Source organism: Crinia signifera, chromosome 11 (genome assembly GCF_055691185.1).
Source record: "Crinia signifera chromosome 11, ASM5569118v1, whole genome shotgun sequence".
Lineage (NCBI taxonomy): Eukaryota > Metazoa > Chordata > Amphibia > Anura > Myobatrachidae > Crinia > Crinia signifera.
Window position 1 is genome coordinate 121464401 of NC_139227.1, and position 24599 is coordinate 121488999.

The 24599-nt window shown below is 52.1% G+C and overlaps 1 protein-coding gene across 1 annotated transcript in view; it reads left to right on the forward strand.

Moving 5' to 3' along the window:
* The window catches only part of USH1C (USH1 protein network component harmonin), a 159558-nt gene that overhangs the window by 77733 nt on the left and 57226 nt on the right, over positions 1-24599 (forward strand). The window contains 1 exon segment of the mRNA XM_083164596.1: positions 23523-23590. Within this exon segment, the coding sequence (XP_083020722.1) occupies positions 23523-23590 (68 nt within the window).

Sequence of the window (24599 nt, forward strand, 5' to 3'; positions counted from 1 at the left end):
GTGACTCCGTCTGAGCACGGCCTCCTATGTGTACCCTATGCCAGGTGCAGTGACTCCGTCTGAGTACAGCCTCCAATGTGTACCCTATGCCACGCGCAGTGACCGCCTGAGTATGGTCTCCTATGTGTACCCTATGCCAGGTGCAATGACTCCGTCTGAGTACAGCCTCCAATGTGTACCCTATGCCACCCGCAGTGACTCTTTCTGAGTACGGCCTACTATGTGTACCCTATGCCAGGTGCAATGACTCTGTCTGAGTACAGCCTCCTATGTGTACCTTATGCCAAGTGCAGTGACTCCGTCTGAGTACAGCCTCCAATGTGCACCCTATGCCACGCGCAGTGACCGCCTGAGTACGGTCTCCTATGTTTACCCTATGCCACCCGCAGTGACTCCGTCTGAGTACGGCCTCCTATGTGCACCCTATGCCATGCGCAGTGACTCCGTCTGAGTACGGTCTCCTATGTGTACCCTATGCCAGGTGCAGTGACTCCATCTGAGTACGGCCTCCTATGTGTACCCTATGCCAGGTGCAGTGACTCCGTCTGAGTACGGCCTCCTATGTGTATCCTATGCCAGGTGCAGTGAGTCAGTCTGAGTACGGCCTCCTATGTGTACCCTATGCCAGCCGCAGTGACTCCGTCTGAGAATGGCCTCCTATGTGTACCCTATGCCACACGCAGTGACTCCGTCTGAGTATGGTCTCCTATGTGTACCCTATGCCACGCGCAGTGACTCCGTCTGAGTATGGTCTCCTATGTGTACCCTATGCCATGCGCAGTGACTCCGTCTGAGTACGGCCTTCTATGTGTACCCTATGCCAGGTGCAATGACTCCGTCTGAGTACAGCCTCCAATGTGCACCCTATGCCACGCGCAGTGACCGCCTGAGTACGGTCTCCTATGTTTACCCTATGCCACCCGCAGTGACTCCGTCTGAGTATGGCCTCCTATGTGTACCCTATGCCACCCGCAGTGACTCTTTCTGAGTACGGTCTCCTATGTTTACCCTATGCCAGCCGCAGTGACTCCGTCTGAGTACGGCCTCCTATGTGTACCCTATGCCAGCCGCAATGACTCCGTCTGAGTACGGCCTTCTATGTGTACCCTATGCCAGGTGCAATTACTCCGTCTGAGTACAGCCTCCAATGTGTACCCTATGCCACCCGCAGTGACTCAATCTGAGTACGGTCTCCTATGTGTACCCTATGCCACCCGCAGTGACTCTTTCTGAGTACGGCCTACTATGTGTACCCTATGCCAGCCGCAGTGACTCCGTCTGAGCACGGCCTCCTATGTGTACCCTATGCCATGCGCAGTGACTCCGTCTGAGTATGGCCTCCTATGTGTACCCTATGCCAGGTGTAGTGACTCCGTCTGAGTACAGCCTCCTATATGTACCCTATGCCAGGCGCAGTGACTCCGTCTGAGTACAGCCTCCTATGTGTACCCTATGCCAGGCGCAGTGACTCCGTCTGAGTACGGCCTCCTATGTGTATCCTATGCCAGGCGCAGTGACTCCGTCTGAGTACGGCCTCCTATGTGTACCCTATGCCAGCCGCAGTGACTCCGTCTGAGAATGGCCTCCTATGTGTACCCTATGCCACACGCAGTGACTCCGTCTGAGTATGGTCTCCTATGTGTACCCTATGCCACGCGCAGTGACTCCGTCTGAGTATGGTCTCCTATGTGTACCCTATGCCATGCGCAGTGACTCCGTCTGAGTACGGCCTCCAATGTGCACCCTATGCCACGCACAGTGACCGCCTGAGTACGGTGTCCTATGTTTACCCTATGCCACCCGCAGTGACTCTTTCTGAGTACGGTCTCCTATGTTTACCCTATGCCAGCCGCAGCGACTCCGTCTGAGTACGGCCTCCTATGTGTACCCTATGCCAGCCGCAGTGACTCCGTCTGAGTACGGCCTCCTATGTGTACCCTATGCCAGGTGCAATGACTCCGTCTGAGTACAGCCTCCAATGTGCACCCTATGCCACGCGCAGTGACCGCCTGAGTATGGTCTCCTATGTGTACCCTATGCCACCCGCAGTGACTCTTTCTGAGTACGGCCTACTATGTGTACCCTATGCCAGTGTCACAATCTCCCGTACCACGGGAGTCTCTTACCGAGTCCAGGGTCATGGGTGGTGCGGGCGGCGAGCACAGGGTCCTGGGCGGCGGCGGACTGGGCAGCGTGATCCCTCTGTCGGAGCTCCAGCAGCTTGGTGCGCGGCTTCCAGGCAAGCGGGTGCGTGCACACTAGGGGCGCGTGCGCCGCACGCTCAGGGATTTAAAGGGGAAAGCAGGTTCTGACGTAGTCAGCCTGCAGCATAAAAGGAAGTCTCTGGCAGGCAATCCCTGCCAGAGTATAGGTTCACACCAGCTCCAGCATCCTTGTGCTTCTAAGTACACCTTGTATAGACCACTAATTATCATATTTGTCCCCGGATAGTTTTGACCACTCTTCTGCCTGACCCTTCTGTACCTTATCCGAGCTACTCCGTGTATGACCACAGATTGCCTATCTGACCATCCCTCCGTCTCATCCCAGTGTCCTGCGAACCGTGTTACCAGTGTATGACCCGGCCTGTCCTTGGATTCTCTTTGTCTCTCCCTTGGGTACTTACTTGTCCTTACTGATACCGAACCGGCTAGACGACCACTCCTTTATATTCTCACCTCTACCTCCAGCTCATACGGGAAACCTGACCAGAGGACCGCGACCGACGTGTCGAGTGCCGCAGAAGCCCAAATCCCAATTGGAGGGGTCACTGGCAGAAAACCCTCGGCACGGTTAGACTCCGCGCCTCTGTGTCAGGTCAAGCCAATTCCAGAGCTGGTAGGCAACAGTACTACAGTATTGTGACAGCCAGGCGCAGTGACTCCATCTGAGTATGGCCTTCTATGTGTACCCTATGCCAGCCGCAGTGACTCCGTCTGAGTACGGCCTCCTATGTGTACCTTATGCCAGGTGCAGTGACTCCGTCTGACTACGGTCTCCAATGTGCACCCTATGCCATGCGCAGTGACTCCATCTGAGTACGGTCTCCTATGTGTACCCTATGCCACCCGCAGTGACTCTTTCTGAGTACGGTCTCCTATGTTTACCCTATGCCAGCCGCAGTGACTCCGTCTGAGTACGGCCTCCTATGTGTACCCTATGCCAGCCGCAGTGACTCCATCTGAGTACGGCCTTCTATGTGTACCCTATGCCAGGTGCAATGACTCCGTCTGAGTACAGCCTCCAATGTGCACCCTATGCCACGCGCAGTGACCGCCTGAGTATGGTCTCCTATGTGTACCCTATGCCACCCGCAGTGACTCTTTCTGAGTACGGCCTACTATGTGTACCCTATGCCAGTGTCACAATCTCCCGTACCACGGGAGTCTCTTACCGAGTCCAGGGTCATGGGTGGTGCGGGCGGCGAGCACAGGGTCCTGGGCGGCGGCGGACTGGGCAGCGTGATCCCTCTGTCGGAGCTCCAGCAGCTTGGTGCGCGGCTTCCAGGCAAGCGGGCGCGTGCACACTAGGGGCGCGTGCGCCGCACGCTCAGGGATTTAAAGGGGAAAGCAGGTTCTGACGTAGTCAGCCTACAGCATAAAAGGAAGTCTCTGGCAGGCAATCCCTGCCAGAGTATAGGTTCACACCAGCTCCAGCATCCTTGTGCTTCTAAGTACACCTTGTATAGACCACTAATTATCATATTTGTCCCCGGCTAGTTTTGACCACTCTTCTGCCTGACCCTTCTGTACCTTATCCGAGCTACTCCGTGTATGACCACAGATTGCCTATCTGACCATCCCTCCGTCTCATCCCAGTGTCCTGCGAACCGTGTTACCAGTGTATGACCCGGCCTGTCCTTGGATTCTCTTTGTCTCTCCCTTGGGTACTTACTTGTCCTTACTGATACCGAACCGGCTAGACGACCACTCCTTCAAATTCTCACCTCTACCTCCAGCTCATACGGGAAACCTGACCAGAGGACCGCGGCCGACGTGTCGAGTGCCGCAGAAGCCCAAATCCCAATTGGAGGGGTCACTGGCAGAAAACCCTCGGCACGGTTAGACTCCGCGCCTCTGTGTCAGGTCAAGCCAATTCCCGAGCTGGTAGGCAACAGTACTACAGTATTGTGACAGCCAGGCGCAGTGACTCCATCTGAGTATGGCCTTCTATGTGTACCCTATGCCAGGTGCAGTGACTCCGTCTGAGTACGGTCTCCAATGTGCACCCTATGCCATGCGCAGTGACTCCATCTGAGTACGGCCTCCTATGTGTACCCTATGCCAGCAGCAGTGACTCCGTCTTAGTATGGTCTCCTAGGTTTACCTTATGCCAGGTGCAGTGACTCCGTCTGAGTACGGCCTCCTATGTGTACCTTATGCCAAGTGCAGTGACTCCGTCTGAGTACGGCCTCCTATGTGTACCCTATGCCAGCCGCAGTGACTCCGTCTGAGTACGGCCTCCTATGTGTACCTTATGCCAGGTGCAGTGACTTCGTCTGAGTACGGCCTCCTATGTGTACCCTATGCCACGCGCAGTGACTCCGTCTGAGTACGGTCTCCTATGTGTACCCTATGCCAGACGCAGTGACTCCGTCTGAGTACGGCCTCCTATGTGTACCCTATGCCAGGTGCAGTGATTCCGTCTGAGTACGGCCTCCTATGTGTACCGTATGCCAGGTGCAGTGATTCTATCTGAGTACGGCCTCCTATGTGTACTCTATGCCAGGTGCAGTGACTCCATCTGAGTACGGCCTCCTATGTGTACCCTATGCCACGCGCAGTGACTCCGTCTGAGTACGGCCTCCTATGTGTACCCTATGCCAGACGCAGTGACTCCGTCTGATTACGGCCTCCTATGTGTACCCTATGCCATGCGCAGTGACTCCGTCTGAGTACGACCTCCTATGTGTACCCTATGCCAGGTGCAGTGACTCCATCTGAGTACGGCCTCCTATGTGTACCCTATGCCAGGCGCAGTGACTCCGTCTGAGTATGGCTTCCTATGTGTACCCTATGCCAGGTGCAGTGACTCAGTCTGAGTACGGCCTCCTATGTGTATCCTATGCCACGCGCAGTGATTCCGTCTGAGTATGGTCTCCTATGTGTACCCTATGCCACGCGCAGTGACTCCGTCTGAGTACGGCCTCCTATGTGTACCCTATTCCAGCCGCAGTGACTCCGTCTGAGAACGGCCTCCTATGTGTACCCTATGCCACGCGCAGTGACTCCGTCTGAGTATGGCCTCCTATGTGTACCCTATGCCACACGCAGTGACTCCGTCTGAGTACGGCCTCCTATGTGTACCCTATGCCAGCCGCAGTGACTCCGTCTGAGTACGGCCTCCTATGTGTACCCTATGCCACGCGCAGTGACTCCGTCTGAGTACGGCCTCCTATGTGTACCCTATGCCAGCTGCAGTGACTCCGTCTGAGTACGGCCTTCTATGTGTACCCTATGCCAGGTGCAATGACTCTGTCTGAGTACGGCCTCCTATGTGCACCCTATGCCACGCGCAGTGACCGCCTGAGTACGGTCTCCTATGTTTACCCTATGCCACCCGCAGTGACTCTTTCTGAGTACGGCCTCCTATGTGTACCCTATGCCCGGTGCAGTGACTCCATCTGAGTACGGCCTCCTATGTGTACCTTATGCCAGGTGCAGTGACTCCGTCTGAGTATGGCCTCCTATGTGTACCCTATGCCACCCGCAGTGACTCCGTCTGAGTACGGCCTCCTATGTGTACCCTATGCCAGGTGCAGTGACTCCGTCTGAGTACGGCCTCCTATGTGTACCCTATGCCAGGTGCAGTGACTCCATCTGAGTACAGCCTCCTATGTGTACCCTATGCCAGGCGCAGTGACTCCGTCTGAGTACGACCTCCTATGTGTACCCTATGCCAGCCGCAGTGACTCCGTCTGAGTACGGCCTCCTATGTGTACCCTATGCCAGGTGCAGTGACTCCGTCTGAATACGGCCTCCTATGTGTACCCTATGCCACTCGCAGTGACTCCGTCTGAGTACGGCCTCCTATGTGTACCCTATGCCAGGCGCAGTGACTCCGTCTGAGTACGGCCTCCTATGTGTACCCTATGCCAGCCGCAGTGACTCCGTCTGAGTACGGCCTCCTATGTGTACCCTATGCCAGGCGCAGTGACTCCGTCTGAGTACGGCCTCCTATGTGTATCCTATGCCAGGTGCAGTGACTCCGTCTGAGTACGGCCTCCTATGTGTACCCTATGCCAGGTGCAGTGACTCCGTCTGAGTACGGCCTCCTATGTGTACCCTATGCCAGGTGCAGTGACTCCGTCTGAGTATGGCCTCCTATGTGTACCCTATGCCACGTGCAGTGACTCAGTCTGAGTATGGCCTCCTATGTGTACCCTATGCCAGCCGCAGTGACTCCGTCTGAGAACGGCCTCCTATGTGTACCCTATGCCACGCGCAGTGACTCCGTCTGAGTATGGTCTCCTATGTGTACCCTATGCCACGCGCAGTGACTCCGTCTGAGAACGGCCTCCTATGTGTACCCTATGCCACGCGCAGTGACTCCGTCTGAGTATGGTCTCCTATGTGTACCCTATGCCACGCGCAGTGACTCCGTCTGAGTACGGCCTCCTTTGTGTACCCTATGCCACGTGCAGTGACTCAGTCTGAGTATGGCCTCCTATGTGTACCCTATGCCAGCCGCAGTGACTCCGTCTGAGAACGGCCTCCTATGTGTACCCTATGCCACGCGCAGTGACTCCGTCTGAGTATGGTCTCCTATGTGTACCCTATGCCACGCGCAGTGACTCCGTCTGAGAACGGCCTCCTATGTGTACCCTATGCCACGCGCAGTGACTCCGTCTGAGTATGGTCTCCTATGTGTACCCTATGCCACGCGCAGTGACTCCGTCTGAGTACGGCCTCCTATGTGTACCCTATGCCACGCGCAGTGACCGCCTGAGTACGATCTCCTATGTTTACCCTATGCCACCCGCAGTGACTCTTTCTGAGTACGGCCTCCTATGTGTACCCTATGCCCGGTGCAGTGACTCCATCTGAGTACGGCCTCCTATGTGTAGCTTATGCCAGGTGCAGTGACTCCGTCTGAGTATGGCCTCCTATGTGTACCCTATGCCACCCGCAGTGACTCCGTCTGAGTACGGCCTCCTATGTGTACCCTATGCCAGACGCAGTGACTCCGTCTGAGTACGGCCTCCTATGTGTACCCTATGCCAGACGCAGTGACTCCGTCTGAGTACGGCCTCCTATGTGTACCCTATGCCAGGTGCAGTGACTCCGTCTGAGTACGGCCTCCTATGTGTACCCTATGCCAGGCGCAGTGACTCCGTCTGAGTACGGCCTCCTATGTGTACCCTATGGCAGCCGCAGTGACTCCGTCTGAGTACGGCCTCCTATGTGTACCCTATGCCAGGTGCAGTGACTCCGTCTGAATACGGCCTCCTATGTGTACCCTATGCCACTCGCAGTGACTCCGTCTGAGTACGGCCTCCTATGTGTACCCTATGCCAGGCGCAGTGACTCCGTCTGAGTACGGCCTCCTATGTGTACCCTATGCCAGCCGCAGTGACTCCGTCTGAGTACGGCCTCCTATGTGTACCCTATGCCAGGTGCAGTGACTCAGTCTGAGTACGGCCTCCTATGTGCACCCTATGCCAGGTGCAGTGACTCCGTCTGAGTACGGCCTCCTATGTGTACCCTATGCCAGGTGCAGTGACTCAGTCTGAGTACGGCCTCCTATGTGTACCCTATGCCAGCCGCAGTGACTCCGTCTTAGTATGGTCTCCTATGTGCACCCTATGCCAGGTGCAGTGACTCCATCTGAGTACGGCCTCCTATGTGTACCCTATGCCAGGCGCAGTGACTCCGTCTGAGTACCGCCTCCTATGTGTACCCTATTGTAGGTGCAGTGACTCCATCGGAGTGTGGTCTCCTATGTGTACCCTATGCCAGGCGCAGTGACTCCGTCTGAGTACGGCCTCCTATGTGTACCCTATGGCAGCCGCAGTGACTCCGTCTGAGTACGGGTCCTATGTGTACCCTAGGCCAGGTGCAGTGACTCCGTCTGAATACGGCCTCCTATGTGTACCCTATGCCAGGCGCAATGACTCCGTCTGAGTACGGCCTCCTATGTGTACCCTATGGCAGCCGCAGTGACTCCGTCTGAGTACGGCCTCCTATGTGTACCCTATGCCAGGTGCAGTGACTCCGTCTGAATACGGCCTCCTATGTGTACCCTATGCCAGGCGCAGTGACTCCGTCTGAGTACGGCCTCCTATGTGTACCCTATGCCACTCGCAGTGACTCCGTCTGAGTACGGCCTCCTATGTGTACCCTATGCCAGGCGCAGTGACTCCGTCTGAGTACGGCCTCCTATGTGTACCCTATGCCAGCCGCAGTGACTCCGTCTGAGTACGGCCTCCTATGTGTACCCTATGCCAGGTGCAGTGACTCAGTCTGAGAACGGCCACCTATGTGTACCCTATGCCAGCCGCAGTGACTCCGTCTGAGTATGGTCTCCTATGTGCACCCTATGCCAGGTGCAGTGACTCCGTCTGAGTACGGCCTCCTATGTGTACCCTATGCCAGGTGCAGTGACTCAGTCTGAGTACGGCCTCCTATGTGTACCCTATGCCAGCCGCAGTGACTCCGTCTTAGTATGGTCTCCTATGTGCACCCTATGCCAGGTGCAGTGACTCCGTCTGAGTACGGTCTCCTATGTGTACCCTATGCCAGGTGCCGTGTCTCCGTCTGAGTACGGCCTACTATGTGTACCCTATGCCTGGTGCCGTGTCTCCGTCTGAGTACGGCCTCCTATGTGTACCCTATGCCAGGTGCAGTGACTCCGTCTGAGTACGGCCTCCTATGTGTACCCTATGCCAGGTGCAGTGACTCCGTCTGAGTACGGCCTCCTATGTGTACCCTATGCCAGGTGCAGTGACTCCATCTGAGTACAGCCTCCTATGTGTACCCTATGCCAGGCGCAGTGACTCCGTCTGAGTACGGCCTCCTATGTGTACCCTATGCCACGTGCAGTGACTCAGTCTGAGTATGGCCTCCTATGTGTACCCTATGCCAGGTGCAGTGACTCCATCTGAGTACAGCCTCCTATGTGTACCCTATGCCAGGTGCAGTGACTCCGTCTGAGTACGGCCTACTATGTGTATCCTATGCCAGACGCAGTGACTCCGTCTGAGTACGACCTCCTATGTGTACCCTATGCCAGGTGCAGTGACTCCATCTGAGTACAGCCTCCTATGTGTACCCTATGCCAGCCGCAGTGACTCCGTCTGAGTACGGCCTCCTATGTGTACCCTATGCCAGGTGCAGTGACTCCGTCTGAATACGGCTTCCTATGTGTACCCTATGCCAGGTGCAGTGACTCTGTCTGAGTACGGCCTCCTATGTGTACCCTATGCCAGGTGCAGTGACTCCGTCTGAGTACGGCCTCCTATGTGTACCCTATGCCAGGTGCAGTGACTCCATCTGAGTACAGCCTCCTATGTGTACCCTATGCCAGCCGCAGTGATTCCGTCTGAGTACGGCCTCCTATGTGTACCCTATGGCAGCCGCAGTGACTCCGTCTGAGTACGGCCTCCTATGTGCACCCTATGCCAGGTGCAGTGACTCCGTCTGAGTACGGCCTCCTATGTGTACCCTATGCCAGGTGCAGTGACTCCATCTGAGTACAGCCTCCAATGTGTACCCTATGCCAGGTGCAGTGACTCCGTCTGAGTACGGCCTCCTATGTGTACCCTATGCCAGGTGCAGTGACTCCGTCTGAGTACGGCCTCCTATGTGTACCCTATGCCAGGTGCAGTGACTCCGTCTGAGTACGGCCTCCTATGTGTACCCTATGCCAGGTGCAGTGACTCCATCTGAGTACAGCCTCCTATGTGTACCCTATGCCACTCGCAGTGACTCCGTCTGAGTACGGCCTCCTATGTGTACCCTATGCCAGGTGCAGTGACTCCATCTGAGTACAGCCTCCTATGTGTACCCTATGCCAGCCGCAGTGACTCCGTCTGAGTACGGCCTCCTATGTGTACCCTATGGCAGCCGCAGTGACTCCGTCTGAGTACGGCCTCCTATGTGCACCCTATGCCAGGTGCAGTGACTCCGTCTGAGTACGGCCTCCTATGTGTACCCTATGCCAGGTGCAGTGACTCCATCTGAGTACGGCCTCCTATGTGTACCCTATGCCAGGTGCAGTGACTCCGTCTGAGTACCGCCTCCTATGTGTACCCTATGCCAGACGCAGTGACTCCGTCTGAGTACCGCCTCCTATGTGTACCCTATGCCAGGTGCAGTGACTCCATCGGAGTACGGCCTCCTATGTGCACCCTATTGTAGGTGCAGTGACTCCATCGGAGTACGGCCTCCTATGTGCACCCTATGCCAGGCGCAGTGACTCCGTCTGAGTACGGCCTCCTATGTGTACCCTATGCCAGGTGCAGTGACTCCGTCTGAGTACCGCCTCCTATGTGTACCCTATGCCAGGTGCAGTGACTCCGTCTGAGTACGGCCTCCTATGTGTACCCTATGCCAGGCGCAGTGACTCCATCGGAGTACGGCCTCCTATGTGCACCCTATGCCAGGCGCAGTGACTCCGTCTGAGTACCGCCTCCTATGTGTACCCTATGGCAGCCGCAGTGACTCCGTCTGAGTACGGCCTCCTATGTGTACCCTATGCCAGGTGCAGTGACTCCGTCTGAGTACCGCCTCCTATGTGTACCCTATGCCAGGTGCAGTGACTCCGTCTGAGTACGGCCTCCTATGTGTACCCTATGCCAGGCGCAGTGACTCCATCGGAGTACGGCCTCCTATGTGCACCCTATGCCAGGTGCAGTGACTCCGTCTGAGTACGGCCTCCTATGTGTACCCTATGCCAGGTGCAGTGACTCCGTCTGAGTACGGCCTCCTATGTGTACCCTATGCCAGGTGCAGTGACTCCGTCTGAGTACCGCCTCCTATGTGTACCCTATTGTAGGTGCAATGACTCCATCGGAGTGTGGTCTCCTATGTGAGGAGCCAGGTAAGCACATGCCCACAAGAATGAACATATCTGTGTGTGCGGTAATACACCTTCTTCTTAACGCCCAGGAATGACCAGTACATTTTCTGTACACTTCTTTCTGGATGCCTCTTATGGTTATCCTACAACTCTGCATGTACATAATTGGGACGCTGCGGTGGTCTGCCTTATGGGGCGACTTCAGGGCATATTCTAAGCACTCTCACTAGAATGCTTAGAAAATGCCCCTACATCGCTGTGTGCATAGCGGCCCTAGTGATAGGGATGCGCGGCCCCATGCATTGCTAACGGCTGGGCGATTAATATCCACCATGCTGAATAAATCTAGTTAATCGCCGGTCAGGGCCTGTGTTCGCACTGGAGAACACTGATCCTGACAGATTGCTAAGCAGCACATTGCTCTAATTATGGATGTTGAATTGGAGGGAGGCGCTCCAATATTTCTTGTACAGGGTGCTTGTTAGACCTAGGACCATCCCTGGACCATCCCTGCACACGTAGGGGTGAATGCGCTGTCACCATTGGGAGAGGGGTGCTTACAGACATCCTATGCTGGGCGATGGGATGCTGTGATAGGAGAACCTGGGGTGTTCTGATGTGTGGGACAAATGTATAATGCCTTCTAAACACTAGGAGGTCAATATACAGTACAGTTTATCCTAATGCAAAGGATGCCGCTGTCATGGCATGTAAACCTTTAGTGCCTTACCCGCAGATTTCCCTATATGGCTACATACAAAAAGTCACAAGTCAACAATTTGTAAGTGCGGCATATTTTTCACTTGCACTCACGATGTCTTCGTACATAATTGGGTTGACCCCTAAGCATGGTAGTGAGAATGTCTGCAAGGGGGCACCAGCCAAAATCTTGCCTAGGGCACCAAATTAGCTAGGGCCGGCTCTGCTCCACCCATTGCTATATCATCACCCAGTGCTCCTGAATTATACCTCCACCCATTGCTATATCACCACCCAGTGCTCCTGAATTATACCTCCACCCATTGCTATATCACCACCCAGCGCTCCTGAATTATACCTCCACCCATTGCTATATCACCACCCAGTGCTCCTGAATTATACCTCCACCCATTGCTATATCACCACCCAGTGCTCCTGAATTATACCTCCACCCATTGCTATATCACCACCCAGCGCTTCTGAATTATACCTCCACCCATTGCTATATCACCACCCAGCACTCCTGAATTATACCTCCACCCATTGCTATATCACCACCCAGTGCTCCTGAATTATACCTCCACCCATTGCTGTATCACCACCCAGCGCTCCTGAATTATACCTCCACCCATTGCTATATCACCACCCAGCGCTTCTGAATTATACCTCCACCCATTGCTATATCACCACCCAGCGCTTCTGAATTATACCTCCACCCATTGCTATATCACCACCCAGTGCTCCTGAATTATACCTCCACCCATTGCTATATCACCACCCAGCGCTCCTGAATTATACCTCCACCCATTGCTATATCACCACCCAGTGCTCCTGAATTATACCTCCACCCATTGCTATATCACCACCCAGTGCTCCTGAATTATACCTCCACCCATTGCTATATCATCACCCAGCGCCCCTGAATTATACCTCCACCCATTGCTATATCACCACCCAGTGCTCCTGAATTATACCTCCATCCATTGCTATATCACCACCCAGCGCTCCTGCATTATACCTCCACCCATTGCTATATCATCACCCAGCACTCCTGCATTATACCTCCACCCATTGCTATATCCCCACCCAGCGCTCCTGCATTATACCTCCACCCATTGCTATATCATCACCCAGCACTCCTGCATTATACCTCCACCCATTGCTATATCCCCGCCCAGCGCTCCTGAATTATACCTCAACCCATTGCTATATCACCACCCAGCACTCCTGCATTATACCTCCACCCATTGCTAAATCATCACCCAGAGTTCCTGAATTATACCTCCACCCATTGCTATATCTCCTGAATTATACCTCCACCCATTGCTATATCACCACCCAGCGCTCCTGAATTATACTTACACCCATTGCTATATCACCACCCAGCGCTCCTGAATTATACCTCCACCCATTGCTATATCACCACCCAGCGCTCCTGAATTATACCTCCACCCATTGCTATATCACCACCCAGCGCTCCTGAATTATACCTCCACCCATTGCTATATCACCACCCAGCGCTCCTGAATTATACCTCCACCCAGTGCTATATCACCACCCAGCGCTCCTGAATTATACCTCCACCCATTGCTATATCACCACCCAGTGCTCCTGAATTATACCTCCACCCATTGCTATATAACCACCCAGCGCTCTTGAATTATACCTCCACCCATTGCTATATCACCACCCAGCGCTCCTGAATTATACCTCCACCCATTGCTATTTCACCACCCAGTGCTCCTGAATTATACCTCCACCCATTGCTATATCACCACCCAGCGCTCTTGAATTATACCTCCACCCATTGCTATATCACCATCCAGCGCTACTGAATTATACCTCCACCCATTGCTATATCACAACCAGCGCTCCTGAATTATACCTCCACCCAGTGCTATATCACCACCCAGTGCTCCTGAATTATACCTCCACCATTTCTATATCACCACCCAGCGCTCCTGAATTATACCTCCACCCATTGCTATATCACCACCCAGTGCTCCTGAATTATACCTCCACCCATTGCTATATCACCACCCAGTGCTCCTGAATTATACCTCCACCCATTGCTATATAACCACCCAGCGCTCCTGAATTATACCTCCACCCATTGCTATATCACCACCCAGTGCTCCTGAATTATACCTCCACCCATTGCTATATCACTACCCAGTGCTCCTGAATTATACCTCCACCCATTGCTATATCACCACCCAGCGCTCTTGAATTATACCTCCACCCATTGCTATATCACCATCCAGCGCTACTGAATTATACCTCCACCCATTGCTATATCACAACCCAGCGCTCCTGAATTATACCTCCACCCAGTGCTATATCACCACCCAGCTCTCCTGAATTATACCTCCACCCATTGCTATAACATCACCCAGCGCTCCTGAATTATACCTCCACCCATTGCTATATCACCACCCAGCGCTCCTGAATTATACCTCCACCCATTGCTATATCACCACCCAGTGCTCCTGAATTATACCTCCACCCATTGCTATATCACCACCCAGTGCCCCTGAGTTATACCTCCACCTATTGCTATAGATGTATGTAGACAGGAGTGTGATGGATACAGGGCTATAGCCCTCAAATATTCATCTATCATGTAGATGCCCAGTTGGGGAAAAACAGAGAAAATGCAGTATGATTATGCAACACACATTTTAATCAACAAAATTGTATATGTATATATATATACATACATACATATATATATATATATTCCTGTGTATAGACCGCACTCGCACTCAATATTTATATACTGCGGGGTGCCAGACAATGGATCCACGTGGTGTCCGTGTGTCCAATAATAGTCCAGGGTGTATCCGTACCTGTTATGGTGTGGTATGTCAGGCACTCGCCAAATAATAAGTCCAGATCATTCTGTAAAATCCAAACAAGTTGAAGTTTTATTCAATTTTCCAGTCAGTTCAAATAGGTAATAGGTAGTCCCAAATAGGTAATAGGCATACCCTATAACTACCTGTGGGACTACCTATTACCTATTTGAACTGACTGGAAAATTGAATACAACTTCAACTTGTTTGCATTTTACAGAATGATCTGGACTTATTATTTGGCGAGTGCCTGACATACCACACCTATATATATATATATATATATATATATATATAGAAAGTTTTTGTTTTGGACTTTGGATAGCGACTACTGTGCACGTATTTCACATGGGACAATGTTTAAAGATTGTCCCATGTGAAATACGTGCACAGTAGTCGCTATCCAAAGTCCAAAACAAAAACTTTCTCTACTAATCACCCCCTGAGTGGCACACCACCGCTTCTGGACTTAGCTGACGCCCCAACCATAATATTAGGGGAGTGCACTATATGGGATCACGCTCCTGGACAAACTACCTGTTTATACCCTCCTGGCGCACATCTCACCAAATTCTAACTTTTCCACATATATATATATATATATATATATATATATATGTGTGTATATACAGTAAATATATATAAATATAAGTACATATATATTTGAATGTGTCTGCAAGCGCCTCGCCGGTGTTGTTGCGGGCTCATGCCTCTCCGATGTTGCTGGGGGCGCATGCCTCTCTGGTGTTGCTGGGGGCGCATGCCTCTCTGGTGTTGCTGGGGGCGCATGCCTCTCCGATGTTGCTGGGGGCGCATGCCTCTCCGGTGTTGCTGGGGGCGCATGCCTCTCCGGTGTTGCTGGGGGTGCATTTACTCCCGATGTTTGTGGGGGCACATGCCTCTATGGCGGGGGCACCTGTGTCAGCCGAGGTGGCGGTGGCACCTGGCTCACCCGGGGTGGTGGTGGCGCCTTCTTCCTTACTTTAGGTGGTGGGGGCGCCTGTTTATCGCAAGGTGCTGCCAGGTGTTTCCTCTTGCAGGGTGGTGGGGGCGGTTGTCTAGCCCAAGGTGGAGGGGGCGCTTGTATTACCCGTGGTGGTGGGGGCGCCTTTTTAACCCGAGGGGTTGATGATGGTGTTTGTGGCCTCTCGGTCACCTAAATTAAATAAAGATAAAATAGAAATTCAGAATAATAATTAATAATGAAGGTAAATTATATACAATCATCCCTTCTAGTCATATTATCCAGCAGCGCTATTCAGTTATTTCACCTTACAGGCGTGACCAGCTGCTGGCGCAGGATTCTCAGCTTCCTACCCCCTGAGGTGGAGAGCTCAAATGTGCGAAAAGTGACCCATTTGGTCACCCACACAGAACTATTTGCATTACTCAGGTCGGATTGTGCTGCGGCTAAACCAGCGATATAACCATTAAATTAAGACCCATATTTATTAACCCGAGTCACAGCCAGTAGGATCCGTACAACATAGTACATATACACATAGCAGCGCACTTACCGTCATTTCGCCAAATAGACGGCACAGGGTGTTCATGGAGCAGCTCATGGCTGCCCCCGGGTGTTATCCTCCCTCCTCTCTTTCTCCTTTCTCCTAACGCCTCTCGTATAAAACGATTAAAATTCGAATTTCTGAAAAATCAGCGAACTCCGTAAAACTACAGCAGTACAGGCAAATATGTGTTTAATACTGGCCTACTGACACATTGGTGGAAATGTACTAAGTTGGGAGTTTTCACATGGGATATTGCTAAGGACAAATAATCAGACGCTATCTAACATCTTCCAGAAGGTGCTAAGTAAATAAGAAGTAGATTTTGATTGGTTGCCCATAGCAACATCCTATGTGAAATAGAACTCCCATCTTAGTAAATCTCCCCCATTTCCTGTATCTATAGTAGAGTACGCTGTATAACACTGGCTTACCAACACATTTCGGTGTCCCTCAGCCACATCCTCTTTTGGTCCCTCTGTGGTCACATGTGCGCACTTGTTCTGACCACCAATGATTCAAATCACCATTGGTTTACTGTCGATGCTTTCCCTATGGAGGGTGCCCGCGGCCAGATCCTTTTGCTGCCATGACTCCCAACTGTCATTCCTCCCAACTGTCCCGCTATTTGGAGACTGTCCTGCTGTCCCTCCTGTAGGTCACAGTGTCCTGCATGCAGGGGGGCAGTTGGGGGAGCAGCTGGTGGTCGCTGCATGCACACGGCATCTATCAGTGCAGAGAGGGGAACCGGGAGCTGTTCAGCAGGGGGGGGGGGGGGGCAGTTGGGGGAGCAGCTGGTGGTAGCTGCATGCACACGGCATCTATCAGTGCAGAGAGGGGAACCGGGAGCTGTTCAGCAGGGGGGGGGGGAGGGGCAGTTGGGGGAGCAGCTGGTGGTAGCTGCATGCACACGGCATCTATCAGTGCAGAGAGGGGAACCGGGAGCTGTTCAGCAGGGGGGAGGGGCAGTTGGGGGAGCAGCTGGTGGTAGCTGCATGCACACGGCATCTATCAGTGCAGAGAGGGGAACCAGGAGCTGTTCAGCAGGGGGGGGGGGAGGGGCAGTTGGGGGAGCAGCTGGTGGTAGCTGCATGCACACGGCATCTATCAGTGCAGAGAGGGGAACCGGGAGCTGTTCAGCAGGGGGGGGGAGGGGCAGTTGGGGGAGCAGCTGGTGGTAGCTGCATGCACACGGCAGCTATCAGTGCAGAGAGGGGAACCAGGAGCTGTTCAGCAGGGGGGGGAGGGGCAGTTGGGGGAGCAGCTGGTGGTAGCTGCATGCACACGGCATCTATCAGTGCAGAGAGGGGAACCGGGAGCTGTTCAGCAGTTCAGAGCTGGGCTTGTTCCCATAAATGACGAAAAAGTATGGTCTTGTGCACCCCCCCTCTCCCCATAGTGTAGCTCTTCCCCTCCAATTGAAGCCCGCCCCTTTTTGGAACCAGTCACACTACACTTATGTTAAATGTTGGAAGGTATGTGCATGATCTATACTTACAGTAAGGGGGTCATTCTTCCTTGCGCGTGCCCTTGTGGACTTGCATGGTCTTCGGCTAGCTCAAAGCGCGGGGGGGGGGGTGTCGGGCAGGGGGTGTCTGCAAGCAAATACCCCGCATTTCCTGAGCGTACCCATGAAAACTTGTGCGCTCAGGTGGGTGGCCGCTGGGTGGCCGCTTCCGAATGGGCGTGGCCACTGCCTTCTGGGGGCGGGCGGCTGACATCACCGGATGTTAGCTGCACGCCCTGTTCTCGGAGCAGGGTGCCGCTAATCTAAGTCAGGAGAGAGTGACTTAAATTTGAGAGCGCTACAGAAATCATTCAATGGTCGGGTAAATTCATCTAATAGCGGGGGCGGGCAATCGTACGGGTGGCAGGCGGAGTTACATGGCTCGCAAATTGCCAACTAATGTTGCTTTGCTAGCCAACCAGAATCAAGGCCTAAGGTTATTGGATTTGTAGCAAAGGCTGGTTGTACCCACAGTCTAATACAGAAGATGCAGGCCCTTATTCTGGTTCACTGGGGAAGGCAAATTCCTGCTTAAATGGACAAAACCATGTGCACTGCAGGGGGGGGGGGGGGGTCAGATGTTACATGTGCAGAGAGAATTCGATTTGGGTGGGGTTTTACTTCAAAGCGAGATCTAAATTGCAATGTAAAAGTTTTCCCTGCACAGAAACAAAATAACTCACCCAAATCTGTCTCTCTCTTCACATGTTACTTCTGCCCCCCTGCAGTACAGCATGGTTTTGTCCATGTGAGAAGGAATTTGCCTTTGCCAGTGAACCAGAATAAGGGCCACAGTCCACAACCCCCATAGAGAGACCATAGTTCCTTCCATGCACCCGCTCCCCTGTCATACTCCCGGCGTTTTGGATTCTGATGTGGGTATACTGGCCGTTGGTATCCCAACTGTCGGGGTGCTATATACCACACCCAACAAGCCGCAGGGGCACTCGGTCAGTGCTGCCGGCGTAGATATCACCAGCTTCTCCCGTGGGCAGCTTTACATATCGCTTGCGCTAACCTGGACTATTGGGGGCGGGGACCAATTCGGCCCCTAAAAACGGGATCTGAGTCGGCTCCATTGTTACATACAGTGTAACTTGCAGTTCTGAGAAATATTTGACTGAGAACATTTCTCAGGTGCCTTCAGTTTTTATAGATATTGGCGTGTAATTTACTAAGATGGAGTTCTATTGAAGATGGTGTTTCCCATAGCAACCAATCAGTTGCTACTTCCTATTAATTCAACACTTCTAGAACAGGGGTGGGCAACATCGATCCAGACTGGCCCGCTGCCCTCCACCTGACAAGCGGGCGACTGGCTGACCTGCGTGTCATAGCGTTACAGCGCTGCAGTCCTTACCCCGGCACCGCTGCTGAGATCTTGGGGCAGCCGCGGTTCCTATGCCCCCCACGTCACCCAGCATCTGATGTCACTAAGGAAGTCCCGGCCCGTGTTACCCCTCCTGCTCTGTTACTGCACGGCTGGGGGGACAGGGGGATCGGGCAACGCTGCCGCCATCGTCGTCTTCACATGGAGCCCTACAGTCAGTCACTGGGGGAGACAGCAAAGCAGAGAAGCAGAGCAACCCGGCAAGGAGGAGAAGGTAAGCGGCCAGCTGCATTTCCTGTCATGTAGCCTGGCCCCATCCCTCCTACCCCCGGGCATACCCCTCTGCCGGGCTCTGTCTCCATAATGGGCTTGTTGCCCTGCTGTCTGTCCCTGCCTGCAGCATTCTCACTCCAGCCATGCCACACATGGCGTCCTCTATATCATTCACCCAGAGACACACAGCTTGGGAGAGCTACCTCCTGCATTGATATGTCCATACTGGGTACACTGCACACTACTCACATGCTAGAATGCACATAGGCAGCACTGGTCATTTATACAGTGTTCCTGCGTTCTGCGCAGCCCCAGAGATCGGAATGCGGTGCACTCTGCAGCAGCGGATGCTGTCCCGCCCCCAGCTTGGAGCCCAGCAGGCTGTCAGTGGGCTCCCGACCATGCATCCATTGGGGCGGCCGGCTAGAGGTGCTGGTGCGCGAGAAGTGGTAGCCTAATATACTTATTTAGCTCCATCACAGTCATCAACTGGGATGAACATAAGGTCCCCATCCACTACAGTGAGGCGTCACATGCCGTACCTCGCATGCGACTGACCCGGCAGCTGTCACACACACAATAAATTGTATGCGATCCTTTTCCTGGCCTCGGGATCCAATGGATCCTAGGTGAGCACTGACAATTCCAGCTCCAATCCGATGTGCACGGGACCGCGCATCGGAATCGGAGTTAAACACATGTTTTGGCCGTTTCATTAGATCCTGCCAATGCCTCAGAATAGGATGAAAACGGTCCAAGCTGCACATGTGATGGGGGCCTTTACACTTTATAGAGATATTATGTATAGGGGTCTAATATGGTGTTGCATAATGTGTATAGGGGGTATATGGTGTAGAACACTACACGTAAGGACACACCCCACCCCCCATTTTCCGTAGTGTGGCCCTGGAATATTTACTGGAAGTGTTAAGTGGCCCCCAGCTGATAAAAATTGCCCACCCTGTTCTGGGAACATATTAGATAGAATCTAATTGGTTGCCTATAGCAACATCCCAATCTTTAGTAGAACTCCCAACTTGTTACATTTACCTCATAATGTATAATGGTTCACACTTGGGAATGAGATGTATTGTGTAAAAAAGCTTGGAGAGAGATGCAGTACCAACCAGTCAGCCCCAAACTGTCATTTTCCAAAATGCAGCCTGTAATGTGGCAGTTAGGAGTTAGTTGGACATTTTGGGGAAATTTACTAAGAATATGAATGCAAAAAGTTGCATTTGTATTCTTAATACGAATGAATACGACTGCATACATCGTATGCCAAGTCGTGTTCCGGAGGGGGATTTACAAAGCAGTCATATACTGACTGCTTTGTAACCCTCCGATGTTGTACTAATTCGTATTAGCTGGCCGTATATCCGGCCGCTAATACGAATTAGTGTAGGCAATCTGCACGGATCAGTCAGATCCATCATATCAGTCAGATCCCATCATATCAGTCAGATCCGTGCAGGCTGCAAGGTGTAAAAAATAATTGTAAAATAAATACATTTTAAAAAGAAAACGGCGTGGGGTCCCCCCCACAGCTGTAACCAGCACCAGGCTGAAAGAGCCGGGGCCCGGTAATTAAAAATCAGGGAACCCGGCAAATAGGGGTTCCCCTATTTTTAACAACCTGCCCCAGGCTCCAGGTCCAGGGGCTGGTTCCCAAATACGGGGGACAAAATGAGTAGGGTCCCCCGTATTTTAAGAACCAGCCCCAAGCCAAACCAGCCAGCAGGGTAATGCCAAGTCCCCCGGCCAAAGCATTAACCCCCTGATCGGTCAGCCTGGCCAGGGGCCTGGGGAGTGGGGACCCCCCAATAAAGGGGTCCCCCCCTCCAGGACTTACCTGACCAGGCTGAAGCATGTGCTGTCCCCGGTGGCCCTGTGCGGTGGCCACCGTGCTGATAAAATGGTGTAAAAAAAAGAAAACTATTGTTTAAACTGTGGAACTATGAGTCCCAGCAAGCCTCCCTGCAAGTTGGGACTTGGGAGAACCACAAGTCCCAGCCTGCAGGGCATTAAAGGGCCCACTGGCACTTGTAGTTCCACAGTAAAAAAAATAGTGAAATAAATACACACTGACACACAATAAAAATAAAACTTTAATACATCCAAAGCCCATACATACTGATACTTACCTATCTTGAGCCTGTAGGTAGGTCCCAGGTCTTGATCCGGTGCCTTGTCCTGGTCCCGGATCCATGTCGGCATTCTTCTCCATGTCGATGTCCATGTAGGCATCATCCGTGTCGTCGTCCGGTCCGGGGTCTGAAGAAATGCATGGGGGACCTGTGGAAGGAAATCCTACCTCACCCAGGACCTCCATGGAAGATCTGAAGTCTTGATCCGCCATAGTCCTGGACTTCTTCAAGCTGCCGGCGATTCCTGGAGCTCCCCGCATCGGACTGAGAGGCGCAGAGATCTTCATCCTCCGCCGCCTCTCATCAGAATGATTCTATTGCCCGCTAGGCGGCCAAACAGGAGCCGACTTTCTCAGCTCCTATTTGTCGGTTTGCTGATTTTTAATTACCGGCTCTGTCAGCCTGGTGCTGGTTACAGCTGTGGGGGGACCCCACGCTGTTTTATTATTTATTTATTTTACCTTTTTTTTTTTCTTTTACACTGAAGCTGAACGGATCTGACTGATCCGTGCAGGCTTAAAGCAAATACGACAGGAAAATAAAGTGTATTTTCCTGCCGTATTTTCGTGGCTGTTTCACGTCAATTAGCAGCCGTATTTCAATACGGCTGCTTAGTAAATCAGGAACCACCATTCTTTTGAATGGTGATTACTGTCGTATTCTATCGATGGTGTAGACATTCGTATTTGTAAATACAAATACGAATGTCCCATCATTAAGAATACGAAAATAAGTTTTTTGGCAAAGTAATGCCAAAAATACGTATACACCAAAAAAAAATTGTATTTTCGTACGAAAATACGATTTTTTTCCACTCATTTATTTTTAGTAAATTTCTTCCTTTACCTCTCCCTAAACTACAAAAAGTTCTTGGTACTTGTTTAGTTTCACGGTGGCCGATATATATCGGATGCGATATCGGCCGATCCGATGCGATTTTTTACCTATTCATAACCCTACTATCCACTATGCATGGAGTTGATTTTATATAGTGTGGAGGAGCGCAGCAGCCACCGAGCCTGAAGCGTGGCGAGCGGACGTGGATTACTGCGCTTGCCACAATATATAAAATCAACTCCTACGTAGTGGATAGTGGGGTTATAAATAGGTAAAAATCGTATCACATCGATCAGCCGATATCGCATCCGATATATCGGCCACCGTGAAACTAAACAAGTACCAAAATCTTATCTTCATTCCCTACAGAATCCTCTTCAAACACCTGACACCTCACATACAGTACACGGTCATCTCTAATTCCACTTCTCCATTATCTCCACCCTCATCTCCCTTCATACTCCCTTCCCGACCTCTACGGTCAGCCAGTGACCATCACCTTACCTCCATCCTGATCACTGCTTCCCATGCTAGAGTTCAGGACTTTGCCCGTGCTGCACCCCTTCAGTGGAACGCACTCCCTCGCTCCATTAGGACTCTCCCCGACCTTGCAAAACTTCAAATGGGCACTGATAACTCACCTATTCATCAAAGCGTACCCTTCCGCTGCATAAACTAGTCCTGAAGCTGGTCCTCCGACCCCCTAACCATCTCTGCCTTCTCTCACATTTCGCTCACAGCTGTCCTATATTCAAACACTCAGCGACCATCTTCGTCCACAAACCCATCTCCATCTTTGGCCACACTACTTACATCTAAGCTGTGTCGTGCATTGAAGTGTTGTGCTCTTTTTACCTGTACTCTATTTTGTTATTTACTTACGGTAATGCTAGTTTTGCCTCCCTGTACTGTTCCTTTGTACGGCGCTGCGAAACACTTGTGGCACCTTTATAAATAAAATAATATTAATAATTATTATTATATTGCATTATCACATGCTATATTCAAGCCCATGAAATGCCCCCTGTTATTCCGGCCCTGCTCGGGGCTGTTTGCTGATGCCCCTCAGTGTGACCAGCACTGTGGGACAAAGTGCGGTAACACGATCTCAGTGTGTGAACACTCGTCCTGAAAGCCTGAGGCAGCAGCCACAACAGCCCGTCGTCTGATCCGCTGCAGATCTCGTCCGTCTCCGGGGACATGTGTTATATTAACTGAATGGCCCAAGAGGTTTCTGAAGGTGTTTTTCCAGCATTACACTCCCAGGCAGGTAGGGTGCAGCGTAGAGAACGGTTTCTATGTACTTACCAATGACAATATTACCACTAAGAGACTTGTGTGTTTCAGGTGGAGAAATGTATAGACAACGAGGCCGAAAAGGATTACCTGTACGATGTCCTGCGGATGTACTATCAGTGAGTATCCATCCCTGTTATGATGTTGTTTATTGGCTTTTTATACATAGATGTGTAATGTTTTGTATATTGAGGTTTGGTGAGGTCAGTCACAAATATTCCTATAAATTGATTATATATTGGTATTGAGCTCACCAGAAGGAACATTTTATATTCTGATTATACCCTACAGCAGGGAAGGGGAACCTTCCACCCTCCAGCTGTTGTTGTACTACTCCTCCCAGCATGCCCTGCTACAGTTTTTCTGGGGTGGGGGGGGGGGGGCTAAAGGTTCCCCATTCTGGCCCATCAGAATATATTATATACTGATTGTGGATGCCTGCGGCGGATATCCTAGGGAATCCTCATAAGAGCGGATATTACATGACCGGTAACCGTCCAGATTTTCAGATCTCCTTATTTAAGCACATTGGAGAGACTCTGATTACTCGGATATACTTAAACACTGTCCTGCCGATGGTATTTATTCATGGCTATGTAACAACTGTGTGCCCACCTCTGTGACCATTGTCTGGGGGCTGTGTATGACAAGCCAGGGGCCTGCTCCCCCTCCCCTCCTCTCCTGGCGACGTGGGATGATTGACAGACGAGTGATTCCAAGTTTCCAGACGCTCTTTGTTCTGTATTCGTGGCTGTCAGATCTCATCAGTTTCAGGCGGTCTAATTGTTCTCTTTGTATAATGCCGCGAGTGAGGCTGGTGAATCGGCTTCTCAATTATTCACACAGAGCCAGTGACTGCAGCCTTTGTGGATTCATATAAATGGATATTTGCCCTCTGGAAAAGCAAACGTTATATGCCCCGTCATATTCATGGGCGTCTCACCTGGAAAATGTCAGGATTTGTAAAGCCCATCGCGCCTATAGAAGTTCTTACTCTGGGGCCCATTGAGACCTTAGTGGGTGGAATGGGGGGGGGGGTTGGCCGGGGGGCTGGTGCATTGCGCCCATAAAAATGATGGGCGATCCCCAGCCTGCTTGAGGCGGACGACTAATGTCACATGACTTCCC